This window comes from Taudactylus pleione, unplaced genomic scaffold (genome assembly GCF_031769625.1).
Source record: "Taudactylus pleione unplaced genomic scaffold, aTauple2 ptg000518l, whole genome shotgun sequence".
Lineage (NCBI taxonomy): Eukaryota > Metazoa > Chordata > Amphibia > Anura > Myobatrachidae > Taudactylus > Taudactylus pleione.
The window spans coordinates 2,176,488-2,191,484 of record NW_028284920.1 but is presented as its reverse complement, the minus strand read 5'-3'; the positions used below and the strand labels follow the sequence as shown (position 1 = coordinate 2,191,484).

General features: G+C 41.0%; 1 protein-coding gene across 13 annotated transcripts in view; it reads left to right on the top strand.

Moving 5' to 3' along the window:
- Positions 1 to 14,997, top strand: part of ANK3 (ankyrin 3) — a 716,972-nt gene that overhangs the window by 655,693 nt on the left and 46,282 nt on the right. For all 13 annotated transcript variants that reach the window (XM_088450469.1, XM_088450461.1, XM_088450460.1 and 10 more), the window contains 4 exons: positions 3,424 to 3,578; positions 9,087 to 9,298; positions 10,729 to 10,936; positions 13,009 to 13,105. In XM_088450469.1, coding sequence (XP_088306595.1) covers positions 3,424 to 3,578; positions 9,087 to 9,298; positions 10,729 to 10,936; positions 13,009 to 13,105 — 672 coding nt within the window. The remainder of the gene's footprint in view (positions 1 to 3,423; positions 3,579 to 9,086; positions 9,299 to 10,728; positions 10,937 to 13,008; positions 13,106 to 14,997) is intronic.

Sequence of the window (14,997 nt, the reverse complement as noted above, 5' to 3'; positions counted from 1 at the left end):
TGAGAGTGTACTACCTGGTGCTGGCTGCGGTGTTTGCTGTGTAGTGCGGACCACACTCACTGCGGTCCGCACTACAATGGCCAATGGCGGCCGGCGGCGTTGCACCTCCGGTCCGATGGTGCCCAGGGCATGTACCCTGCGCTACCCCACCTAGATACACCACTGGTATGAAGTCTAAATAAGGGAAAACAACAATAGTGTTCAATGAATAGCCTTTCCTAGTAATGTTTTTACAATATTTAGATGGCTGATCTACAATATAGAGAGTATTCTAGTGATCCATATAAAAAAACAGGGTAGTTTAGTACAGTAGAAAGTATTTTATGGATCTCTCTACAATACAGAAAGCATTATTGTGTACAGCATATAGTACATCGAGCACTGATTGATGCACTTTACTGAGAGCATTCTAGTGACATCACCATAACAAGAGCATTCTAGTGACCAATATGTATAATACATAGGACATTATTTCTGGTGAACATTATACAATACAGATAACATTCTAATGACCTCTATACAATACAGAACACTTTATATATACACTTTTTATATACATAATTATATATATATATATATATATATATATATATATATATATATTGCTGATTGTCATTTGCTCCTATACATTACCAGATTTTCATTCCAACCAACCACCTAGTTGGATGAAAGTTGGTCTAGTGTGTGTCCTGCTCTACACTTACTGGGGTGTGAACATTATGCATTGAAAATGTTACACTATACTATATATTTTCCTTTTTTTTTTAAATAAAATACCATTATGATGGAGACATCTTTTTAATCATAATCATAAAAAATAATATTAATGTTAAATAATTATTGGATACAGGCTACATTCCGTTATGTTTAGGTTTCTCAGTATAGTAAAGCTTTGAGGAAAAAATTGTACTACAGTCATGGCCAAAATGACAATGAAAATGACTTGAAAATGACACAAGTATTGGTCTTTACAAAGTCTGCTGCTTCAGTTTTTATTATGGGAATTTGCATATACTCCAGAATGTCAAGAAGAGTGATCAGATGAATTGCAATTAATTGCAAAGTCCCTCTTTGCCATGACAATGTTTGCACCTAAATCAACCATTTATCGGATCATCAAGAACTTCAAGGAGAGAGGTTCAATAGTTGTGAAGAAGGCTTTAGGGCGCCCCCAAAAAGTCCACCAAGCACCAGGACCATCTCCTAAAGTTGATTCAGCTGTGGAATCGGGGCACCACCAGTGCAGAGCTTGCTCAGGAATGGCAGCAGGCAGGTGTGAGTGAATCTTCACGCACAGTGAGGTGAAGACTTTTGGAGGATGGCCTGGTTGTCAAGGGCAGCAAAAAAGCCACTTCTCTCCAGGAGAAACTTCAGGGACAGACTGAGAGTCTGTAAAATGTACAGGTATTGTTTGGGGCATCTGGGAAAACTCTTGTCTGGAGAGAAGGAAAGGTGAGCGCTACCATCAGTCCTGTGTCATGCCAACAGTGAAGCATCCTGAGACCATTCATGTGTGGGGTTGTTTCTCAGCAAAGGGAGTGGGCTCACTCACAATTTTACCTAAGAACACAGCCATGAATAAAGAATGTTACCAAAACATCCTCCAAGAGCAACTGCTCTCAACCATCTAAGAACAGTTTGGTGACGAACAATGCCTTTTCCAGCATGATGGAGCACCTTGACATAAGGCAAATGTGATAACTAAGTGGCTCGGGGAGCAAAACGTCAAAATTTTGGGTTAATGGCCAGGAAACTCCCCAGACCTTAATCCCATTGAGAACTTGCGGTCAATCCTCAAGAGGCGGGTGGACAAACAAAAACCCACAAATTCTGACAAACTACAAGCATTGATTAGGCAAGAATGGGCAGCCATCAGTCAGTATGTGGCCCAGAAGTTGATTGACAGCATGCCAGGGGGAATTGCAGAGGTCTTGAAAAAGAAGGGTCAACACTGCAAATACTGACTCTTTGCATAAACTTAATGTAATAGTCAATAAAAGCCTTTGACACTTATGAAATGCTTGTAATTTTACTTCAGTATACCATACAAAAGGTCTAAAAACACTGAAGCAGCAAACTTTGTGAAAACCAATACTTGTGTCATTCTCAAAACTTTTGACCATGGCTGTACTTGCAATCTTTAAAAACTGTGGGGTATATTTACTAAAGGTAGATTTTTAATTGATTTTGAACGATTTTAAAATCGATCAAAATCAAACAACATCAATGTTGTGATTCTGGAGCTAGATTACACATTTACTTATATTTAAAAAAAAACAAAAAAAAATTTCTGTTAGTAAATGTGTGTCAGCCCCAAAAACAGAACATCAATGTTGATCGATTTTAAATCAAACAAAATTGATTAGATTCAACCTTTAGTAAATATACCCCTGTAACTTAATGCTGAATATAAAAGGTTCAAACCACTTTTCTTTAAATTAAAAAGTCATGTGTGTTCAAACTAGATTGTTTTGCACTCTGTGTTGGTCTCAACAAAAGAGCACAAAGATTTCTACATATGCTGAATGCTTTGGAGATTCCGTTGCATAGTAATTTATATTATGAACGTACTGAGCAAATATATATATATTTGAAAAAAAAATAATTAAAATGATAAATGACTGTGAAATACCTTCTCTCCGAACAGTCTCGTTCTGCATCATGCACAATTTTTATGTGGTCTCTGACGATAAGCAGACAGTATCTGACCTATTAACCTGCAAAGATTGTATTGCCATTGCCCTGTCTTCATTTCTTTGGCTGATGAAGTATGTTGAGTCTAATGTGCTTGTATGTCTAAAGGATTTTAATGTCAAGATTCCATGTGAGATTTACTGTAAACAGCCTAATTATTTTAGCTCTGAATAGGAAATGAATAATCCTGAGTTCACAGATGTGGTCCATACAGTGATATATTTTCTTTTTCTAAAAAAACCTGTTCTTTCGGACCTGACAATTGTCAAAATAAAGATGTTGTTTTGCTCCAATACATTTTATTGCAACACAAAACTCAAAGCTTGAATGACATCTGTACAACCTCTGTAGGAAAATATGGATACTGTCTATTAACAACACAAGAAAGCTGCACAATCCGATTCACAAACTGACAATGGTAACAAGTGGTAACAAATTTGAACTAAACAGTTTACACAACTTTTGGACAAGCAATCAGTGAATAAGTATTAAAATAGTTTCAATCTGTGGAGGCTGAATTGTGTTTCTCATTTACAAACAACATGTGGAACTTGGAATTGTCCGTTCTAATGCTTAAAACAGACTTGACCACTTTTATTATTGATGGATGCTGCAGCTTTCTTCTTCTTTTTTTTCTTTCCTGTGGTAGATTTGGTGTCACAAAAATCAGACTACAATAGAAGGTGATAATTTTTTGTTTCTAAAAGCAGCTGTTTTGTTTTCGTGCAGACCTGTGATAGTAGAAATCCCCCATTTTGGATCAATGAGAAGTAAGGAGAGGGAATTTATTGTGCTGAGAAGTGAGAATGGGGAGTCTTGGAAAGAGCACCAATATGACTGCAAGCTGGAAGAGCTGAATGAATTACTGAACGGCATGGATGAAGGTATTATTTTATTTATCTGGGCCACAGTGTCAGGGGCGTAGCAAGACCTATGGAGGCCCCATAGCAACATTTCCACAGGGTCCCCTTTGTGCAGATTATTTGGCAGTTTATCCATTTTGATAGTGCAAATATTAGATCATTTACAATCTGCTTACTTAGCTGACACGAAGCATTAAATGAATGGTGATTAGCATATAGTAAGTATTATAAACGAAAAAATACATTTTCTACAAAATTATATAGTCTCCCTAATCCTAAATGTTATAACGTGGTTAATAAGAAGGCTATAATAAATAATACATTAGATAGTAAGGAGAGACGTAGGCAGAGCAGGCTGGACCTGTGACAGCAGGTACCCTGCAGCAGCACTCAGAGGTGGCCTGAGCCCTGTTGCAGCCCCTTTCTCTGTACCTACTGTCTGAGATGTGCTGCAAAATTGGACAGGTGTGTAGGCATATATTGGGTGTTGAAACTGCATCCAGGTCTCTAGTAGTATTGTGTCAACAGTCTGGTCTGGAGTGTGTACCCATCTTAAGTCATGCAGCGTCATATCAGATGAATGATTTGCTTTATCCATTGTTTCTAAATTAACAACTGCAAATAAAATGGAGGGAGGTGTCTGAAGGGATAAGGGTGACAGGGCAAAATTTGTATTATAGTCCTTACCTGAAGATGTTATTTAGATTCTTTTTCTGAAGATGTTGCTGTTCAGGGCCTTATTGGAAGATGTAATCCAAAATCCATATCAGTAGTCGCTATCCAAAGTCGCCTAAATAAAGCAGGAACTACTCAGAGAGTAACAATGTAGGACTGAATGTTACCACAAAATGGCTGCCAGTAGCTGGGAATGCTTTATATAGGGCTGTGACCTGCATTGTGACATCACAGTGCATGCAGGCAGCAGCTAGAGATGGCTGTAGCTTAGATCAGCTCTGGGCCCAGATGCCCTGCAGCAGCACTCTAGTGAGAATAGATAAGCTTGAGCTCATTAGGGTAGTGTGACTCTGTTCAGGGAGTGTGCCAGGCCCCAGAGTCGGCCTGGGCCCCTTAGCAGCCGCACGCTCTGCAACTACTATAGGTGCAGAGCCCTCTAAACACCATCAGCTACTTTCCATCTAATAACTCAAACCACACTCATTTTACTCTGTATTATCTGGTGCTGCTGGCTTTATATTGTATACACTACTTCATCATCATTTGGATTATCCTTCCATCTTTTATTCCCTGTTGCTAGTCTTTTGAGCGACCTTATCAGTCCTTTATGGAGGAAATTACTTAAGTGGCTACAACAAAAAATACAAATGTCTATTGTGTGTGTAGGGGGGGAAGGGGGAACCTGAACACTGGTAAGGGGGAACCTTAACACTGGTACTAACACTGAGTATAAGTGAAGAGTAAGGAAATCCACATAGGAGGACAATCTTACTAATAATGATAGGTGGAGGTGCACCCATGAGAATGAGTGGAGTCAGAATATTGGTTAAAACCAGAACTTTCTTGTTGGGACGCACACCCTATATAATTAAATAAAACACAACATTTATTGATATGTATTAAAATGTGACATGGTATTCTAGGCACACAACATACAAAATATAACATCAAACTAAAAGCAAACAAGCAAATTATATATGATGGCAAATATGATGTGTGGTTATCTGAGCAAATAAATAACTGTAATTAGATCAAGATGTTTATATTGCCTGATATATTCTGGTTTGTTGGTGCCAGAGAAACAACACCATCAGCTAGGGAAGCAGTCGTGAAGGTGGTGGTCGCAATGCCGACCGCCGGCTTCCCGACTGTCTAATCCCGGCAAGGTACACATGACAGGCATCAAAATCCCGATGCCTGTCATTGGACCTACGTTGGGAACCCGACACCCGGCTTACCAATCGAAGGTAAGCCGGGCACGGAGAGCCGCAGGGGGGGAGGGTTGGTTTAGGGGCTCCCGGGGGGAAACTTAGGGTTAGGCACCCCCCGGGAGGTTAGGGTTTATCTAAGGGAAGGGGGGGTTAGGGTTAGGCACCCCCCCGGGAGACTTAGGGTTAGGCTGCGGTGAGGGGGGGGTTAGGTTTAGGCACTTAGAGGGGGGTTAGGGTTAGGCACTTGGGGGGAAACTTAGGGTTAGGCACCCCTCGGGAGGTCAGGGTTAGGCTAGGGGAAGGGGGGGGTTAGGGTTAGGTACTTGGGGGGGAGGTTAGGGTTAGGCACCCCTAAGGGAGGGTTAGAGGGGAATTAGGTTAGTTGTACTCACCTTAATAGACGATCAGGATATCCTCCTCTGTCGGGCTGCGGCTGTCGGGATTAGAACCATGCGGCCGGCGGTAAATCATAATGATTCCATCATGGTCTGATAGGGCGAAAATAATAGGTACATAATAAAGGGATAATACCCTATGTGGCTCAATCCGGCATATACCACATCATTTGCCAGCCACTAAACATAAAGATATAATACAGACCAAAGGGGGTCATAAAACAGGTCAGCGTTTATCCCAAAATTATGGTATGGGACATAGGACCTGATTCAGACCCGCTCGCAAGCAGGTCGATAGTGCCCTAGTGCGCATGCGCACGACGGAGGGAGCTCCGTCGTGCGCATGCGCGAGACCCGAATAACGACGGATCTGATAGAGCTAAAATCACTCCAGGGCTTGCGGTCACTGAGACCCTACCGCAGGGTCTCGATGCAAGCCCGATGGTCGTGATGGTCTTGACCATCGCGACCATCATCATGGACGCTCGCATAAGCGGTGGGTGGTAACACACAGCTATGCGAGCGTCCCAAAGGACGCTTTGGAAAAAAAAAAAAAAACAGGCCCTGATTCAGAACGAGCGCTCGTTCAGAGCGTCCAGCTCTGAATCAAGCCCATAGTGCATAAGATGTTTTGACACTAAGTTATACTAATATATCTATACAGGTAATGTATACTGTACATACAGTGTATACTTGGAACACCAGTAAAAGGGCATGTTTTACTACTCGATGCTCTTTTTGGCTATATGACTTTGGGAGGTGCACATTACGTGATGTTGTAGTACTACAAAGTCAACCTATGTTATGGCTGTGTAATGCTACATTTGCACTTTACTATTAATGCTTAATTAGCACCTGTGTAATTCATATTTGTGCTTTTTATACCTTAATTCTGATAAAGTGATGTTTTCTGAAAATAAGATTTAGACCATAGTGAGTGAATCATGGAAAAGAAAATTGTTTCTCCAATTGAATTAGCGACATCAAATACAGATTTCTAGTTCTGCTAGCTTTTTGATATACAGCATTAATTTTCATTAAAAGTACAATCCTTTAACTTCTTAGCTCATAACTTATAGATAATGGACTTTTCATGTGGCTATTCAAGATGGGTGTCTCGATCACACTGTTACTATTCATAGGCTTATGGTATGTTAAGTAGTATTAAACGATAACAGAAATGTACCAGGATCGATACAACTGCTTGACGTAATATCATACCGATTAATGATCCATGTATTTCTAAATGGTCTTATTATATATAGATTCTGCAAATGGTATGTGCACAACGTGATATGTTCTATCAATAATCAATAAAATACTTGCTCATACACAGAATTCCACAGTAAAATGTTTCCCCATTCATGCCTGTAATTATTTGTAATAGTTTTGCACTTATGTTAAACTAAAAAGATAGTTTTTTTTAGGCTTTAATTATTGCCACTATCTTATTTTTCACTATGTTACATTATTTTATTTTTGTCAATGTAACATTAGCCTTGCAAGATAACCTCATAGACGGCAGTTCTGCTGCCATCTTCTGTACAGTTACTGTATGTTTATTGTATTTGTGTTTTCAAAGGGATAATGAACCTAAAGGTTAATCCATTAATGAAAAGGCATTTTTTAAGATTCCCATGAATCACCAGGATGTTTACTGTGTCCGGAACCATTTTTAGGTTGTGGGCTATTCTGTCCTATATATATATTTATCTAAGATATAATTGTAACACAATAGTAAGAATTATAATTAGTATACCCTGATATCATACGGCAAAGGTACACAAAGTATTAACATGTTTTAAATCCCCAATCATTATTACTGCTGTATGGGGCATATTTAATTGGCCACAAGATTTTTGATGCAAAGCTTAACGCATTTATTGCAACCAATTTCCCTCCCAAAAAAAATTGGGCACGCTAATTTTTAGTTTAAAAAAATATATTTTTTTATTAAAATGAGGAAATCACCCCATACCATAAAAAATGTCAAATAAATATTGGATAACAGTATATACAGTTTGTCTATTACTGTCCCAAAGAAAAAAAATTAGCACTTTTGAAATGATTCAAATGGCTGATTTGTGCATTTTTTAATAGCAGTGAAAAAATTATAGACAGCAATTATTTTTCGTTAAAATAAATGCTGTAGTTAATTGTATGGTGCATAAAAAATTCAAACAAGTTGATTTTAGAGTCATTTTCTGGCACCGTGGGAAAACAAATATTTAACGTGGCCAATTGAATATACCCCTTCTAAAGATAAATTACATTTTGGTTCTCTCCTGTTTTTTAGTATTTGACAAACCCTTACAAATCTCTTTTTAAAGACACTAAACATTACAAAACTCTCAAGGAAGTGAAAGAGGAGTCATTTCTTCTTCAGGCAATTTACCAACAGGGTTACCGTAGAAATAACTGTTCCATTAGCCTGGTATGGGGACCGTGATGGGTGAGCAGCTCATGGAATGGAAATTGTATCCGGTCGACAGTCAGAATGTAGACACCAGAATTTCGTCATGATCATGGTTGACAGTCACTATGTAGACAGGGATTTAGGTTGACGTGGTTAAAATGTAGGCACGTTTAGAATGTCGACATTTAACATGTCAACACTGAAATGTTGACAGTTTTTTTTGTTGATATTAGGGTTAGACTAAAATTAGAAACAAACCATATGTCGACATTTTGGTGTCGACATTCTAAACGGGTCAACATTTTAACCATATTGACCTTAATACATGTCTACATGTGGATACATGTCAGCCTAATTATTATGTCGACATTCAGAACCTGTAAGCATACTGACTGTTGACCTTCTGAATGTTGACAATTCATACCACAGCATATTGTGTATAAGGATTGAAGATCTCTAAGGCTGGGTACACACCTGAAAGATATCAGCCCGATTTGTCCAATTTGGCTAAATCGGAACGACAAATCGGGCATATCGTGCAGTATGTATGCCCGATTTACACACTCCCGTGGTTGCATGCGGTATCGTGTGATTGGCCATGCGATGTCCAGGGTGAAGGCAAATCGACCTGAACATCGCCACGATTGTTGGTCGTTTAGGTGTGTACCCAGCCTTAAAGCAACTCATCTATAAAAATATATGTTCTAGTAATATCATACACTTATGAGATACCTGCTGACTGATTATTCCCACAGAAATGAATTATACCCAGCTAATGATTACTTGGTGATAAATACAATAACTATAAATATTTCTCTCCTTTTCGCTTAAGAACTAGACAGTGCAGAAGAACTGGAGAAAAAGAGAATATGTAGAATTGTTACAAAGGACTTCCCACAGTATTTTGCTGTTGTGTCTCGGATAAAGCAAGAGAGTAACCAGATTGGACCTGAAGGAGGTATTCTGAAGAGTACAGCAGTCCCACGTGTTCAGGCATCCTTCCCAGAGGGGGCTCTGACTAAAAGAATTCGAGTAGGGCTACAGGTAATTGGATAATGAGTGGGAGTGTATGTGTCCACTCATACCGTAGGCCACCAAGACTAAATGTGGACCCTGATGCTAGAGAGTGGGTATGGCCAAGCGTGGGGATGTATCTACACCCTGCTCGGAAAACATGAGGCCCTGGGAAGATTTTTTTTGCTCCACCACCCTTATTGCTTCGAGCCACACAGACCAGCACTTTAATCTGTAACACTCTTACCCCCCCTCCTCTTAGAGCCCTGGCTCGTACTACAGGGAGCAACATGGGGCTTCTAAGGAAAATGTGCCCAAACAGGAGACATTTTTGTTGTTGTGTGTGTGTTTAAATAGTATTGAGCAAAATGATAACACCCAACTGTCCTGGTTTTACTCCTAACTCGCCATCCCTCTATCCTTCCAAATTCCCTTCTTTGTGTCAGAATCTGGAACAGTGCTTGTATGTATGAAATATATTAGAGTCCCTCTAACTCCTTGAACAATTGTGGATCTACGTAAAATAATATGGGAGAGGTTTAAACTCCCCAAACCCTCCCTTCTGTTTTATTATATCCCTCCGCCCGTTCTCTTATCTTTATCCCTTTACATAAATTTGAATTCTAAAAATGAATGATTTAAAAATGGTGCAGTTAAGTCAAACTCTGTACAAGCCACCGTAATAAGGGATGGATTTGCCACAACCGCTGCTAGGTAAATGGGGCGATGTTGCGCTTGCGATATGCACGCCGATGCCGTCAACAGCATCACGTATAATTGATTTGTTCTCTATGAATGGGAGTAGATTTGAACTGTCGGGATGTATGGGTATTGGCTGGCAGACGACCTCTTCCTTTTGTGCTAGAACTAATTTCACTTTGGTTTTAACTAGGAAACGTCAATAAAAATTATAACAATAAAACCTTTAAATAGAACTGCGCTACTTTGCATTTCAAATGAATTCTGCAATTGTGTTAAATACAATTTTCTTAATGCTAATCTATGTATCGATTACAATGGAGGAAATAATGTTTTTTTGGTAAAAAGCAGTTGTCAACCAAGTAATTTTGTTTTTCATATTAAAACCACTTCCCCTGCGGTTTGGGAAGACGCACTCATCCTACCAGAGCCGATTTTGACGGCAAGAGAATGTGCACAATAATTACAGTCCCACTTGTTCAATCACAAAAAGAATCCTTTGTCCCGATTCTATTGTAATTTAATGCTGAAACCTGAACATGTGGCAGAACAAAATGTTGTTTTCCAGCTAATGTTATATTTGTTCTGCTTGACCGCAAATTCACCTGCTCAGGTCAGCAACTAAGTATTTTCCAAATCAATTAAGTACAAACGATATTTGAGTTAATGGAAAAATTTGAAACACTAGCTGTTTTATTGTTGATTCTTTAATAGATGCTGGGTGGTTATAATTCATTATTCAAAACATTAATAACTTACAGGCGCAACCAGTACCGGATGAACTGGTCAAAAAAGTCATTGGAAACCGAGCAACGTTCAGTCCCATCGTCACTGTGGAACCCAGAAGACGGAAATTCCACAAGCCAATAACGATGACCATTCCAGTGCCGCCCCCGTCAGGTGAAGGTGTTAGTAACGGTTATAAAGGGGACACCACCCCCAGCCTGAGGCTGCTGTGCAGTATTACAGGTGAGCATAAACCTAAAGAACATTGAATCCCTCTATCTCTTTGACTAACACGGCTAGTATGTTACACTAACCTACTCTGCGTGATTACTGATTTGTTTTTATTTATTTTTTAAATGCTAGCGGTCGGGGCTTGAGTATTCATGTAGTGCCTGGTGTGCGCGCCTTCAGGTTTGTTATATAACAGTGACAAGTGCAAGTCCCTCATACTGAGGATATAATGTCACCCTGAGCAGGGCTGCCAAGAGCCGGCCTGGGTGAAGGGGGCGTAGCCTAATAGCGGGAGGCGTGACCACTCCCTCTTAAGACAAAACAGAACAAAATAATGTTGCTGCGTGCTGGGGAGGGGGGCGCAAACAGTATGATTGCTCCCACCCACAGGCAGAGGAGACTGCAGTAGCAAGCAGTCTCCCTTTGCAGCCCAGAACACAGCAGCATGTGCTGGGCTGCTCAGCTGACAGGGAGAAGGAGGGGGGGGTGGCATCGGACCCAGGCCCCTACAGCAAGCCCGGGTAATTAGTACCCGCTCTCCGGCACCCCTGAGCTGCTATATTATGGGGTCTATGTACTAAGCCTTGGAGAGAGAGAAAGAGTGGAGAGCTAAAGTACCAACCAATCAGCTGATTGATTGGTACTTTATCTCCATCCACTTTATCTCTCTCCTAGACTTAGTACATAGACCCCTATATTTCTAAAGCTTATAGCTTTGAAACAGCTACAAAGGATAAAAAGAGATACATTTATGAAAACTGGAACAGGAAAAATAAGGTGGGGCCCAGGGGCAGACTGGGAATTTAAACGGCTCTGAAAACTATTAAAAAGTGGCCAAAAGTTGTAGGTAGGACCAAACTGGTAGGTGGGTCAATTAATGTGCCAACGCATGTGTATGCCACAGAAAGGGTTATGACTACTGCCTAAGGCACTGTTAAGCCACCCTTTAACCCCCTCCCTACAAACGCAATGACACCTCCAGGAGCATATTCACGTGCAAGGGTACATATTTCCCGGCGGAAGCAGTCAGGGCAAAGTCTTCACTGCGTAGGACTGTCCCTCCAGAATCTATTGGCAGAACAGTGACTGAGATTGAGCTGCTGCTGCTGCTGTTGTGTTTTATGCTCAGTCGCTGCTTGTCTGGATCCTGTAATGTTGGAGCTCTGTTTGGAAAATTGATAGGTACATGAAATATGGAAAGCTGAGAATCATCTATAGACCTCCCTTAAACCAACCAGCCCTGACATTAAATAGTATTCACATTTACAACAGCAGCTAACTAAATATGATAATACATAGTGTAACTTTGTCTATATCTATTGTTTTGTTGATTTTGGTAGTCCTCATTATGCTAGTCCACTTTTTTCACTCGGTCCTCAGGACCCCAAACAGTTTGTTTTAATGGTCACCTGTGGATATTTAAAATGTGACAGTGTATAATACACCTGTGCACCTGCTGGGTGGCCTGGAAAATGTGAGGGGAAACCCTGTGCTAGCCACATTCACTAAAATCCAGTATGTGAGCGCTCAGGCCACAAGCCGTTTACACACATCCAGACAGATGGCAAATATACAAGTTAGCCTTTAATTTAAAGAGATTTTAATAGTAGGATGGGATCACATTGTATGATGGTTGGTCGGTCAGTTTTAGTGGTGGAACAAACATAATCTTAGTTTGGAGTTAGTTTTGCTGACAGTCTGATGGCAATATTCAGTGTTTAAATAGTAAAAGAAATACCAAAAGTTTACGTATTCTGCATAACTGGGAAATGTGTATAGATTGTATGTTTCAAAATATAGAATGATGGCTATTTTTTCCCCTGTTCATATAAAATAAATTATATTTATTCCAGTATGATTACATATACATTATCCTAGGACCCATATATAACTACATTATGAAAAATGATGTTGTTGTGACTGATGCAAACCATGACTGTGAACAGTTTAATGGCTTTATGTTAATGTGAATAGGTACAAGGTAAAATCATGTATACGTACACAGTACTAGGCCGTGGAGTGTGTACACTGTATAGTGTCCTCTTTGATAACTGGTCATATTTATGTTGGCTGTCTCTTAACAGGTGGGACGTCACCGGCTCAGTGGGAGGATATTACAGGAACAACTCCTTTAACATTTGTCAGTGACTGTGTCTCTTTTACAACCAATGTGTCTGCCAGGTAAGTGTTACTGTATGCTACTCCTGTGTTATGGCTGACATTTCTCTATAAATAGCTGATACCTAGTATATTGTCTCCTCAAAATACCCGCTAACGATAGCAATATATATACTAACTGTTGCCTGCAGCTTCACTCCCGATGCAGTCGCTTCTGCCAACATTTTTTATACTTGAGGTATTCTAGTTAAATTGCTTTGTATAGGGGCCCTGTCGTGGGAGTGGCCCACGTGACCAGCAGCGCAGTATAGACTGGTGGCATCAGCACTTTCACCCACCACTCACGCCAACGTCACTGTTTGCCCTGTGCACAGACTGCTATGTAGCCTATCCTATTCACCCACCACTCACACCGATGTCACTGTGTGCTCTGTGTACAGACTGCTATGTAGCCTATCCTATTCATCCACCACTCACACTAATGTCACTGTGTGCCCTGTGCACAGACTGTTATGTAGCCTCTCCTATTCACCCACCACTCACACCAATGTCACTGTGTGCCCTGTGCACAGACTGCTATGTAGCCTATCCTATTCATCCACCTCTCACACTAATGTCACTGTGTGCTCTGTGTACAGACTGCTATGTAGCCTATCCTATTCACCCACCACTCACACCAATGTCACTGTGTGCCCTGTGCACAGACTGCTATGTAGCCTATCCTATTCATCCACCTCTCACACTAATGTCACTGTGTGCTCTGTGTACAGACTGCTATGTAGCCTATACTATTCACCCACCACTCACACCAATGTCACTGTGTGCTCTGTGCACAGACTGCTATGTAGCCTATCCTATTCATCCACCTCTCACACTAATGTCACTGTGTGCTCTGTGTACAGACTGCTATGTAGCCTATCCTATTCACCCACCACTCACACCAATGTCACTGTGTGCTCTGTGCACAGACTGCTATGTAGCCTATCCTATTCACCCACCACTCACACCAATGTCACTGTGTGCCCTGTGTACAGACTGCTATGTAGCCTATCCTATTAACCCACCACTCACACCAATGTCACTGTGTGCCCTGTGCACAGACTGTTATGTAGCCTATCCTATTCATCCACCTCTCACACTAATGTCACTGTGTGCTCTGTGTACAGACTGCTATGTAGCCTATCCTATTCACCCACCACTCACACTAATGTCACTGTGTGCCCTGTGTACAGACTGCTATGTAACCTATCCTATTCACCCACCACTCACACCAATGTCACTGTGTGCTCTGTGTACAGACTGCTATGTAGCCTCTCCTATTCACCCACCACTCACACCAATGTCACTGTGTGCCCTGTGCACAGACTGCTATGTAACCTATCCTATTCACCCACCACTCACACCAATGTCACTGTGTGCCCTGTGTACAGACTGCTATGTAACCTATCCTATTCACCCACCACTCACACCAATGTCACTGTGTGCTCTGTGTACAAACTGCTATGTAGTCTCCCCTATTCACCCACCACTCACACCAATGTCACTGTGTGCCCTGTGTACACACTGCTATGTAGCCTATCCTATTGACCCACCACTCACACCAATGTCACTGTGTGCCATGTGTACAGACTGCTATGTAGCCTATCCTATTCACCCACCACTCACACCAATGTCACTGTGTGCCCTGTGCACAGACTGTTATGTAGCCTATCCTATTCACCCACCACTCACACCAATGTCACTGTGTGCCCTGTGTACAGACTGCTATGTAGCCTATCCTATTCACCCACCACTCACACCAATGTCACTGTGTGCCCTGTGCACAGACTGCTATGTAGCCTATCCTATTCGCCCACCACTCACACCAATGTCACTGTGTGCTCTGTGCACAGACTGCTATGTAGCCTATCCTATTCACCTACCACTCTCACAGCAATGTCACTGTGTGCCCTTTG